This window comes from Vigna umbellata, chromosome 6 (genome assembly GCF_029865625.1).
Source record: "Vigna umbellata cultivar VRB3 chromosome 6, Vumbellata_1.0, whole genome shotgun sequence".
Classification (NCBI taxonomy): domain Eukaryota; kingdom Viridiplantae; phylum Streptophyta; class Magnoliopsida; order Fabales; family Fabaceae; genus Vigna; species Vigna umbellata.
Window position 1 is genome coordinate 12,852,008 of NC_142170.1, and position 13,493 is coordinate 12,865,500.

A 13,493-nucleotide genomic window follows, 5' to 3' on the forward strand; every position below is an offset into this window, starting at 1 on the left:
CAAGCCAACTTATTTGCTTCCACTTCACATAATCTCCTTACACGTGTAGTTCAAGATATATATGTATATGAATGAAAGCCAGAACACCATACAATAATGCATCCATTGCATATTTATGTATTATGTTCATTTCATTTCTAGCATAATATCCACATGCTTGTGTTGCAACCATATAAAAAGAAAAGGTAAAACAGACTCAAATCTGTGAAATCGATGTATTATCGATATACAGCCATTATTTTCCCTGAAAACTATGTGAGAACTTTGGAGCTTTATTATAAACTGTATAGAATCCCACTTTCACTAACCAAAAAATAAGGTTACTCGTTCATTTACATAATTGATTTTGTAGTTATTTGATTTAGTATGAATAGTTAAAAATTAAACGTAACTATAAGTTTTACATTATTAAGTAAGTAATAAAATTTATAGATTCATTGTTATGACATTTTAAATTAAAGGTCAGGTTTTATTAATGTTGTATTTCTCTAATAATTTTTTCTTGAAAGACTCATCAATAATACTATATTTGATAGTTTGTTTTGATAATCGGTTCAGATAAATAAGAATGAAAAACATTCTAAAAAAATGAAGATACCTTGTCAAACGACAATATAAGGAATTCACTATTTATATGTTTATAATTGACATACTTTTCTTCCAAGGAAATGTATCAATGTTGAAAAAACTTATCCTTAAAAAAAATGGTTAAAAGTTTAAGTGTGAATCTTAATTTAACATTGAATAAAAATTAAAAATTATAAAAAGAATCACAAATTTATTTTCTTAAAATTTTAGATTAAATTTAGTGAATTAACATTTATGCATATTACATACATGTACATGGATATCAAGCACATGTAAGAGACTAATCACTTTCTGAAATAGTAATCAAAAGGTGGTTATATTATTAAATTGTGATTGAAGGAAGTGGGACACTTTAAGCCTTCTCTGTTTTTGTCACGCACATTCTTTACAAACAAAGATGAATCATGTGAGAAAAAGAAAGAAAGAAATGGTGCAACAGAATATTGACTTCGCAAACCATCTTTTTAATTCAAGGACAACAAAATCTATTGCCAATTTGTGCAGAATTAAGGCCCTGTTCTCTTGAGTGGATTTGAGGGAATGGATTTGAGGGGATTTGAGAGGATTTGAAAATAATTTTTTTTATCGTTTTTTTGAGCGAATTTGGAAGTAAATGAGAATGAATTTGAAAATAAAATTTGTGAGAATTAGTATAGAATTGTATTGACATGACGTATTAAAAAAAATTATTTTTAAATTCACTCTCATTTACCTCCAAATTTGCTCAAAAAAACGATAAAAAAAATTATCTTCAAATCTTCTCAAATCTCCTCAAATTCATTCCCTCAAATCCACTCAAGAGAAGAGGGCCTAAAAGATGCAAAACCAAACTTCAATTGGGAAGACCAAAATCTACTTTGTTTATGCTTTTATTACATTATGGATATACCAAATAGACTCATTCCTTCAACAGTAAAAGGAAATTAAATTTGAAAAAAAAAACAAAAATGGATGACATTTACATATTCATTCTGGAGAAATTTATTATGATTGTTCTTTTTATTCTCAAAAAGTCCGAAGATCGTACAGAAAAAAGATAAAAATTGCTTGAATTTAATAAAGTGGCACCCCTTTAGAGGGGCCAACTGGGTAAGCATGAATAGTATATTTGTCATCGAATCATGTACTTGTAGAAATGTGCATTAGATTTCATTGGTTGTAGGTACAATAAATAAATTATTATTTTTTCCATAAAGTTACATAATAAAGGAAGTGGTAAATATTACAATTGGTATATCGTTACCAAAGCATAATTTTACTTTGACTTCAAATAATATAATGATTAATCACAGTTATGGTGATACTGTAGACTCTAGAAGGTAGGTTAAAGCCCCCAAAATTAACCACTAGTTATATACAAATAATTAGGCGAAATTATTTTTTATTTGTATTCATTAAAAAATAATACATTTTTATTTTATTTTATATCTCTTTTGTCTCTATCCTTCTTTTCTGCCTATAATTTCACTTCTAATAATAATAAAAAAAGATAAAGTTGAAAAAGGCTTGGGCTTTTTTTTTTTCTTCTATGCTTTATTTGTACTGTTCTGTGTCCAAAGCTTAGCCTTGTATGTGTTGATTACCTAAGACCTAAGCAAACATGAGTTTATAGTTACCAACCTTACCTTTCCAAACCTAGCTACTAAGAAAATGCAACCACCAATGCTTAAAGACCACGTGGCATATGAAGAACTTCTTCTGTACGAAATAAAATAGTTAGACAAATTTTAATAACAAATTAATATAGTAATACTATTAAAAGAATCAAGCTAATTAAATGGTATAAAAAATACGATGGATTTTCATTTAGAACGAGGTCACAAAAGTCTTTAAACATTTAATTGATATTTATTATATTTATAATTGTGTCATAATCGGTCACCGGCTTAATTTATTAAGATTTGATTACTTAGAGATTTAATCTAATTTGATTCACTTAGTTTAAAAAATTTAAATTTAACTTTATTTTTTACGAAGTTAAACGGGTTGATTAAGTTAGTTACAATTTTTTTCTTCAATTTCATAATAAATAATATTTCTTTTAATTGAAATTCAAATAAAGTTCAATTAAAATACAATTCAAAAGCATATATACAAAATAAATTATTATTTAACATCAAATAATTATTATCACTTATTCATCTATAATATTAAAGTCTTGAATAGATAAATTCATAACAAATAAAGATTTAGGTTTAGAATTTTCATTTTTTTCATATAATTTAAAATTTATTGGTGAGTTAATCCGACTCACCACAAATTCAATATGAATGAACTGAATTCTTATTGAACCAAGTTGAATTTTAATCCGTGTCAAAATTTGTAATTTTTTAAAATTCAATCCTATTCGAATTTCTGGTGAATTAAATTGACCCACAAATTTTAACTTATTTTGACAACACTAATATTTATGATTTCTATCTAATTTTCTTTCTATCATAGTAATAATAAAATTCTATATCTTATGTTATGTATATTTTTTTATGTTTTTAAACAAAAATAATAATCATATGTGATTTGAAATGTCATTCCTAAATTGCAAGGTACAAAATAATGAATTTTAGTTACAAATTATAAACATAGAAACAGGAAATTTCTATTTTTTAACGAATAATACCGTGACAACAAGAATCAGATAAGTATACATGTGCCTTGAAAAGGACCAGAAATAAAACCAACGGTCTATTTGTCTAACATGATAAAGCTTTGAAAGCATTTAAATTATTTTGTGGCGTTGGGAGAAATTTGTAAGGAAAAAATATTAATTACAATTGTCATCATAGAAACAAAAATGGATATCAATCAAGCTCAGGGTGTTCTTCTTTAAATGAAGGGTAGTCCCATAATTTATTATTATTATTATTATTATTATTCATGTGAGAGATTAAGGTATGTAAATGTTTTTAGTTAGATTATTTGTATGTAAATTAGGATAGTAAAATTGATCAGTTTAACCTGTTTCGTTCCTGTTTTATAGGTCGATTAATTTTTTAATTATTTTTATTTTCAAAATTTTCTTATTTATATAAACATAAATATTACAAAAATATTTAATATATATATTATAAACATATTTAATTATATAAATATTTTTAAAATTTTTAATTATTAATTATTATAGAATTATATATATTTCTATTATAATTAATAATTGAAATTTAATTTTAATTTATAATATTTAAAATTTAAATTATAATAATATTTGTATCGTGTGCCCTCTTATCAGTCTAAGACCGAACGATTCACACAGTCAGGAACATTCACTAAATCATTAAGAGACCGACTAGTTGGACCTTATGGATCGAACAATCGTTCTTAAACAATAATTAAGCTTGATAGCAATTAGTTTATACGAAAATATGATCATTACCAATTGAGTTGTGATTAGGTTAATGGTAATCCAAAGTCTATTCCCAAATCTAAAAATACGAGGTAACAAGATATGTGATGAAATTTATTACGCATTTGTTATTGAACTTATTGAATCTTTCATAACTTTGACATCAGAATACTTTTTGCATATCAGTTTGTTTTTGCAGATAACCTTCAATTTCACCAAACGGAGTGAAAGAAGAACAATGGTGGGACAAATATTCAAATACTTAAAAGTGAGTGAATTTATAATATCGATTCATAATCAGAAATAATATTAAATAATGTAATACAAAAATATAAATATTTAAAATTATTTTTTATTTGAATTTTTAATTTTAAAATGATAGTGAGTTGGTAAGCTTAGTTTGTGACACGTGAGTTGGACAAACTAATAGAACGAGTAAAAGTAAAATAGGAATCAAAATTTGTTATCTGATCCATGAAATTTTAACATAGTAACTCAGAAAAGTGTGACCCACTTTACCATAGGACAATGCAAATGTGTTGTTAATAAAGATAGTGTTTGAATATTACAAAGTGAGTGTAGGAATAGATGCATATAAAGATAGTGTTTGAAAATTTATAGTGACTTTTTTGTGTTGCAGACAGAGTGAGTGTGTTCTCTCCCTCATTTTCAAAATTGACCATTAACCATTCATTTAATTTGGTTAGGTCTGCAATATAATTCATATAAATGTCTATTTAAGTTAGATCAATTGTTTGGTGAATATACAACATTATAATAAATGCAATAAGAATGCCACTTCTAGTAGTAACCTAAGCTTTTTCTAACTCTTCAAATATTTAACCTAAACTTTTCACCATGATCAATTTTTTATTTTTTCTGTTAAAAAAATCTGATACTTTTATTACAATATTAATCTTTTTATAAGAGTTACTCTAATTTAGTTGTTTGTATAATTTTATTTAACATTCATTGCTATTTTTCATCAAAGTGAATGAATTTATTTTAAGTAATCTATTGTTGCATTATACGGTTTGTAGAACAAAAGAATATGAAAAAAAGTTATTTATGATTGAACCAAGCTAATGAATGAAAAGTACAAAAATAATGAAAAGAGAATTAGAAATAAATGTGCAATGAAAATAAAAGAAGAACATATTATATATCTGGTGGAAATTTAAGGACTGGTCGACCGATATATAAAGATTAAACCCATAGCCTAAATTTTCACATCTTAAATTATTATTATTTAAAAAAACAGTGACTTTGCTCCTATTGTGATTTTTTTTAATTATTTTATTTTATAAATTTTATAAGGAATATAATCTTTTTTTCTTTCGACAAATATGTTATTTTTCATGTTGTTTTACCTTTCCATAAAAGATGTAAACATGAAATTCCTAAAAGTTTATCATTCCTATACATTTCTCACTGTTACAAACACATTGTTAAGACAAGTACAAAATAAATAATTTTCTTTGACACTTTTTTATTATTTTATTAAAAGGTTTCTGTATAAATAAAATTACTGTTAATTTCTATTTTCACAAAAATTCCATAGAAAAATAAAAATAAAAGCAAGATGTTATTTTCAAATATCAAATATTCTTTATCTATCTATTCCGTATATAAATAAAATTTCTCTTTTTGATATCTATACTTATTTTCTAATTTTATTTTTTGAATAATTTTTTAAAAATTAAAATAATTATTTTATCAATTTTATTTTCAAGTGACATTTCTTTAAATTTGATAATTTTTTTAATTTAAAGTTTTGTAAATTTAACAATATTTTTAATTACAAAACTGTCTACAAAATAAATAATTTTTTTTTATAATAAAGTTATAAAAATTATTTAATTTAATTTTATGATATAATAATAATAATAATAGCTTTATTATTTTTTATTATGTATTTTTACTAGTTTATATTAGTGAAAATATAAATGCCATTATGTTTTGACCCTATTTTTATTAAGTTATAATTGTTTAAACTATTAAACTTAATTTGATATATGATAATATTGGTTATTATATATTATATATTTATTTTTATTAATAAATATTATAAAGAAAAAATAAGTTAATTCATTAAACTAAAGAGTTGAGTGGTTGTGGTTACGACTGACTAGTCAAACACTATATGAACGTTAAAGTGAGATAAACTAGTTTCTAAGTAGACTAATGGATAAAAAAATGAAAAAAAAAACTTATATTATAGTTATGATAGTTAATAAAAACATGTTAAAATTATTAAAGTAAATTCACATACCAATTTTAATTTAATTTATCTTTTTATTTTTTTTTCAACTAAATATATTGTGATAAAGTGGATTATGATTTGTTGGTAAGATTGAAATTTTCAATGTATTAGTTTCTTTTAAATTTTCTTGTCTAGTCCACCAAACTGGTGAACCAAAGACAAATAGATACTGTTTCGGTTTAATTGGGGTTCGAGGTTGTCTGTCTTCAATCCTGACCTCTTCTGCCTGTAGATATGACCTTCATTATGTCAATCGGTTCGTCCAGTGTTTAAGTTGTCCTCTCGGCCAGGAGTGGTCCTGCAGAAAATACTCTGACGCTCAAGTTAGGAAAAACTGCCCCTTGTGTATTCTGATAGTAATTTGGAATCAGATCATTTTACCTGAATATTAATATTGTATTTATTGGCCTCATAATTGTCCAGCCCATTAATTATATTAATTATTCATTAATACAATATATTTGTGCAATATAATCTGTCAAGCATCCATAAATATCATATATTTGCCTTTGATATGGTCATTAAATATATTAACTGGCCATTAATGACATCTATCTTACTTGGCTCGCGATCACTAGATTACCGGTTGGTGTGGATGACACTCCCCTGGAACGGTCGGCTACCCGGGTATAGTGCAGATACAAATTGATTTGTTTTTTTATATCATATCAATTTAAAGATTTAAATATTCAATAATATTATTATTTAAATTATTAATACTTATAAATTAAATTTCAATTCTTAATTCTAATAATCAATTTAATATATAAATATAATAATTAAATAATTTATTCAATTAAAAACATTAATTGATCAATTAAAAATTTATAATATAATTAAATATGTTTTGAATATTCAACCTAGACAAACTAGTCCCATTTTTGGCAAGTACGGACAGATCAAAAGAAGACAAAAAGACAGTTTTACTACTAACCACGCACACATTAAAATAATTTATTTATTGACTTCAAAATAACTTCCCATTTTTAATGTCATTAATCTTACTTCTCAACATGCCAACATTGTTAAACAAAGTTGATTCTCCATTAAAGAGTTTATTGTTCTCTTGTTTAGTAACAATTAACATTTCCTAATAAAAAAACCTATAAATATGCATTATTAATTATTAGTTTTTGAAATTTCAATTAGATTTGAAGTTGTGGTAGAAATAATAGTAGAGTGATTTTAGTATCTCATATCTTAATATTGTAATTACAAATCCACGAAACTTGGAGACAACTGCAAACAAAATTACAAAAAGGAAAACTCTTAACTCTGTCGTTTTTTCCAATCTTGTATTTCAATCACTCTGGAAAAGGTGATAATTGTACTAAGGAAAAAGACAGCAGGTGGTGGAGATTATATATACAAGTTGCAGAAGAAGTAAGGATACATCAAATTCTTTATGGAGTACTCTGTGGAATCTTTGGGAAGAGATCTTAAGAACGTGAGGAAGTACTTCGGGAGTGGAAAAACAAAGGAAGCATCATGGAGAGAATCACAGCTTAAACGGTTGCACAGTTTTCTAGTTGAAAGAGAGCAAGAAATTTTGAATGCCCTCAAGCAAGATTTGGGGAAGCATTGCGTTGAGGCCTTCAGAGATGAGGTTGTGTTTCATGTGAATCAGAATCAGAATCATGAATCATGAATCATGAATCATGAATCTTCCTTGTTCTGTTACTAAGTTCTACGTCGGACTTTTGCTACTTTTAATTTCGTTTCTTGGTTATTCCATGATGATTAATCGCAGGTAGGAACGTTGGTGAAGACCTTAAACTACGCCATAAAGCATTTGAAAAAATGGATGGCGGGGGAAGAGGTGAGATTCCCAGAGCTTATGCGTTAGAACTTTCATTGGATTACTAAATTTTGATGTTTGTCACAACAGGCTAAATTGCCAAAAATAGCACTGCTTTCCAGTGCTGAGATAGTTCCTGAGCCACTCGGTCTTGTTCTCATAATCTCATCATGGAACTTCCCTTTTGGTGAGTTGATTCAGAATGAAAGTTGAAGTTCATAAGGTTGGTTTCGTGATGAACTAGGTTATGTATGTTTGGTTTTATAAAACAGGACTGTCCTTGGAGCCACTGATAGGAGCAGTAGCTGCTGGAAACACTGCAGTTCTGAAGCCTTCCGAGATGTCCCCTACTTGCTCTTCTCTTTTAGCCACCGTCCTTCCAACTTACTTGGACAACAATGCCATTAAAGTCATCCAAGGTGGACCAGAAGTGGGAGAGCTACTCTTACAGCAAAGATGGGATAAGATTTTCTTCACAGGTTAATTAACGTTCCTTAATCATCATCTTTCTGTTTTTAACTCTTGGTAATACCATAACTCGACCTTTTATGAGAATTTGTTTTACTTATGATTTGATCCAATACTAGGAAGTGAAAGGGTGGGAAGAATTGTTATGTCTGCTGCAGCTGTGCATCTTACTCCAGTGACTTTGGAGTTGGGTGGAAAATGTCCGGCACTGGTTGATTCTCTTACTTCTTCTTGGGACAGAAAGGTGAATACTCATTCGATTATGTCGAATCATATGACAGACAAAAGACAAAGAGGTTTCTAACTGTACTAGTTTTTTGTTGAAACACAAGGTGGCTGTGAAACGAGTTTTGGTGGCAAAATTCGGGGCTTGTGGAGGACAAGCGTGCATAGCAATCGATTATGTTCTTGTAGAGAAGAGTTTCAGTTCTACATTGGTAAGAAACTTGGAAGAATTTTTTACCTTTGTTGTTCTGATTTTGAAGCATGTCTGCTTTCTCTATTTCTTTAGGTGACATTGATGAAGGATTGTATTAAGAAAATGTTTGGAGAAAATCCTAAAGAGTCGAACACTGTTGCAAGGATAGTTAATGAGAAACATTTCATGAGACTGAAGAATCTTCTCACCGATCCAAGGGTGAAAGAGTCGGTGGTTTTTGGAGGTTCAATGAACGAAAATGACTTGTAAGTAGTACTATCCTCTCTTAGTTGTTTGCTGCTTCTAAGTTTATGTATATGTAGCATGTGATACTGTGAACTTCCACTTCCCATTTCCGACAATGAAACAGACCACCTTTCTTTCACATCGTTTTCACCTAACTAATCTTGTGCAGATTTATTGAACCAACAATATTGTTGGATCCTCCGCTTGATTCAGCAATCATGACTGGGGAAATCTTTGGCCCGGTGCTTCCAATTATCACTGTATGATTGCATACTTTTTTACTGTTCCTTTTAGATTAGTGGTCGTGGAATTTGGCATGTAAATTTCGGTTGTATTTTCTGGATTTTTGCAGCTGGAGAAGATTGAAGACAGTGTCGAGTTCATAAGCTCAAGGCCTAAACCATTAGCAATCTATGCCTTCACGAAAAACCAAACTCTGCAGAGAAGAATGTTATCTGAAACATCATCCGGAAGTCTTGTTTTCAACGATGCAATTCTACAGGTGTTAATCTGTTTGTCTCTTTCTTTATCTTTGACAAAACTGAGCATTTTTAAAAAACATCTAAATCAACCATGATAGATGCAAGGGTGTCAAACATCTACTTACACGCGTGCTCAAGGCACTCGATGGTCCTACATACTGTTTTCAGCAATAAATATTACCTACCAATATTATGGCTAAAAGATATAACAAGTTCAAATAGAATGTATCAGCAAAGTTCAGTTAGATTATGGTTAGGCCAAATTATTTTACGATATGAAAGCTTATTATAGAAATTGTTGTTGTATTTAGTGATGGAAATCTAGTCTAGATCAATCATAACCATAGATAAGACGAATTTTCGATACAAAACTCATCTTACAACATTTAAGTTATATTTAAAGTTCATAATTAATATTAGAGTTATTAATGACACCTACAATCACAACACTATTAGACCATGTATATACATCAACATTAGATATAAAATCTAATTTTAGTATGATAGTAGAGCTATCCAAAGTTTATTCTATCAAAATGTATTATTAGAAAGTGGTATTTAAATCTGATTCAATTTTATAAAACTAGTTTACATGGTGAAGTTTACATTCCACTTATATATTATAATTTGATCTTATTTCTAGTAGACGTGTACTTCCAACATTGATCATGTGTGTGACAATAAAATGATATTAGGTTAAAGTTTACTTTTTAATGCATAAACATGTTTGTGAGGAACTAGAATGAATGAAGGTTGTCTTTTTTCGATAAGATAAATCATGTGAGGTTGAATTATTGTACGTATGATGATTGCAAAATGTATTTTTGTGCAGTACGTAGCGGATACCCTACCATTTGGAGGAATTGGGGAAAGTGGGTTTGGCAAGTACCATGGGAAGTTTTCCTTTGACGCGTTCAGTCACCCTAAGGTCGTGGCCAGAAGAAGTTACTTCACTGATTTTTGGTACAGATTTCCTCCATGGACTCTTAACAAGCTCCAACTACTTGAGGTGTCTTACAATTTGGATTATCTTGGAATACTTCTAGTTCTGCTTGGCTTAAAGAAGTCAAAACGGTCCTTATTTTATGCTTGTAATTGATCTGCTATTTCCAGTGAACCCTAATAAGGATGATCATTCCTACCCAGTGTGATTTCTAAGTTTGTAATGCTTGAATAAGCGTATTCTGTTTGGTTCCATTTAAGGTTTTTGCTTCTACTTTTTGTTGTTTTGTACTGAAAAACAATAAAACAAGAAGTAAAAAAAAAATTGATTGGTAGAAATCATTAAATTCAGAATGAAATGAGGCAGAAGATCTTGAACACCAGAAAGGGACATGACAGAAAGCAAACTGCAATAAAATTATTTTTGAAATTTTGATGGAACAGTGCAATTATGTCAATGTCTACTTGCTACAGCAATATAGTTAAAATTCAATACAACAGTACATCGTATTAACTGTGAGGAAGTGCAGAGAACATGCATTAGGTCCACCATGTTTATTATTTCAGTTGTCTATATTTAGATCACAAACAAATAACTTGTAATGAAGTAAATTTCAATAAAAGGAATTAGGTAGCGCCACTGTTCTGATAGCTCCTCAAATCATGAGTAACTACAATAGTCAATTGTTCGTTGGCTCCACTCTGACAAGAGGAGTTTAATTACTTATTTTTTCTATTAAAATTCTTGTATTTCAAAATTATATGAAACCTATGTACATATTAATTATCCATCAAAATCATTTCATAATAATAACAATTTGACTCTTATGATATATCAATATCTACATTATTTTCTAATCTATATAAAATAAAAGATATATTTTCAAATATATATAGATAAAAGGATCGTATACCATTAAGAGTGATATTACACTGAAATTAAAAGTAAAATTCTTCAAAACAAACAAAAAACTAAAGAATAAACATTTTACTCTACATCTTAGCACCATCAACGTCATATACTTAATAAATGGAGACATCATCATTTGTTCATACTATTAAGATGATTATTGCAAAAAAAAAAACGCAAACACAAACAAACAAAGATAAATGAGTAAGCTAATTTACCAAAACAATATTATACAACATAAAATATAGATGTTAACTCATATACAAAGTTATATCAACAAATCCTACAACATACAATCATACATTCTATACTTGATCATCCAGATACAAGTATTGATGTTAAAATCTAACAGGTTATGCACTTATGGTGACATCTACTACTCTATAGAGTTATTGCCAATGAGTTTCATCCTACCACGCACAAAGTTAGTCTGTTAACACCTTCGACCAAGGTAAAACCCTTAGATTAGGACCTCTTCTCCTCTCACCATATACCACATCCTTAGAGCGTCAAGATAACCCCTAATACAAAATTCATACAATAATACATACACTATTGAAAATCATTACAAGAAACTTCTCCTTGAAATTCCTTTCTCAACATACATCATTCATCCTCACAACCATGTTACATGAGGCATCACAAATCCACAATAAACATACATAGATTCCATAATAAATCACTTCAAACAACAAAGGATCAAAAAATCACATAACATCACATTGGTGCTTAGACTAACACTCAACGTAAAACCCCTCGCAAAAGGGATTGTTGAACACTAGTTATGGCGCTGAGCGCTAAAGCTCTCCCAAATTGTCTTACTCAATGACACCAACCTGTTGCTCAGCGAAATATGATGAAAAAGGTTCAAGACTTGAGTGGAAAGTGACGCTTAATGGTACCCCATAATCGCTTAACACTATATCATTTGCGGAAATGGCCACTCAATGATGAAAGTTAACGCTCAACTGTCTGGAGCACAACTGCTTTCAGACTTGGTTAACCACTCAATGTTATATTAAATATTTGCACATTCAAATTTGTGATTTGGGGAACTAAGAATTTATTTAGATGACCAAATTGGTATTCTTAACTCGATGTTTAGTTCAGAAACAGATTTCAGTGTAAAGTGAATGTCAATTTGCTCAAATGACCAGATCCTCAATCCCTTAACTCAATATCAATTCCAACAAAATCAAGCATCATACAACCATACTACACAAACAAATTTCAGCGAGTTTTAGAGAAATAATTTATCTTTACATAATAAATTTTGTTAATAGAAATTTTATTTGTAGATTGAAATTTTAATATTAAATTTTTATTATTAAAATAATGAAATCTAATTATTTAAAATATGTTATCTAAGACACTATTTTCTATACTATTAAAAAATTATTATAAATTTCGAAACTTATTATTACTATTGTTATATATCTTTTATCATAGTGGTTATAATAAAACATATATAATAACATATTTATAAAAGGGAAGAATTATAAAAAATTTAAATTCGATCTATATAACATTTTTGTTTAATGTAATTCTCTTATTAATTCAATTATAAGAAAATCTTCAATTATGTTATTTCGTATCGTTTTGACTCGGTTCATTATTAATCCTTTACAAGTGAGATGGGGAGGTACAGTTATTACAATTACGTGAACTTAAGTTTTGATTCGCAACCAAATTTAAAATGAAAATTGTTATTTTTTATTTAATATATATTAAAAATATATATAAATATTTTATAAGTCTCAATTTATAACTAATATTTTTAATTAGCTCAATTAAAAAGATTATCGTCTTTACATATTAACTTAATTTAATAATAAAAAATTAAATTACAGGTGTTGATTAATACAAAAATTTATTTTTTAACTATTTTTTTTATTGTATAGTTAACATCCAACTTTGTCAAGTTGGAAGTTATTGTTAGGTGGGTTTGCTTTGACACTTCTATATTTAATGTGTGGACCTTCATTCAATACTCAAATATCATATTTCATTTTCATCTCTTTGGATTCCATGACGTAGC

At 28.1% G+C, this 13,493-nt stretch overlaps 1 protein-coding gene across 1 annotated transcript; it reads left to right on the forward strand.

Moving 5' to 3' along the window:
• Window positions 1-7,483: 7,483 nt before the first annotated feature.
• Window positions 7,484-10,819, forward strand: LOC124825196 (aldehyde dehydrogenase family 3 member F1-like). The gene is made up of 10 exons (XM_047297751.2): window positions 7,484-7,797; window positions 7,942-8,010; window positions 8,080-8,176; window positions 8,262-8,468; window positions 8,577-8,701; window positions 8,790-8,894; window positions 8,969-9,141; window positions 9,291-9,381; window positions 9,474-9,623; window positions 10,436-10,819. Exons 1-10 carry the CDS (start codon window positions 7,597-7,599, stop codon window positions 10,700-10,702), a joined length of 1,485 nt encoding a protein of 494 aa, XP_047153707.1. The 5' UTR covers window positions 7,484-7,596; the 3' UTR covers window positions 10,703-10,819.
• The last annotated feature ends 2,674 nt before the right edge of the window (window positions 10,820-13,493 follow it).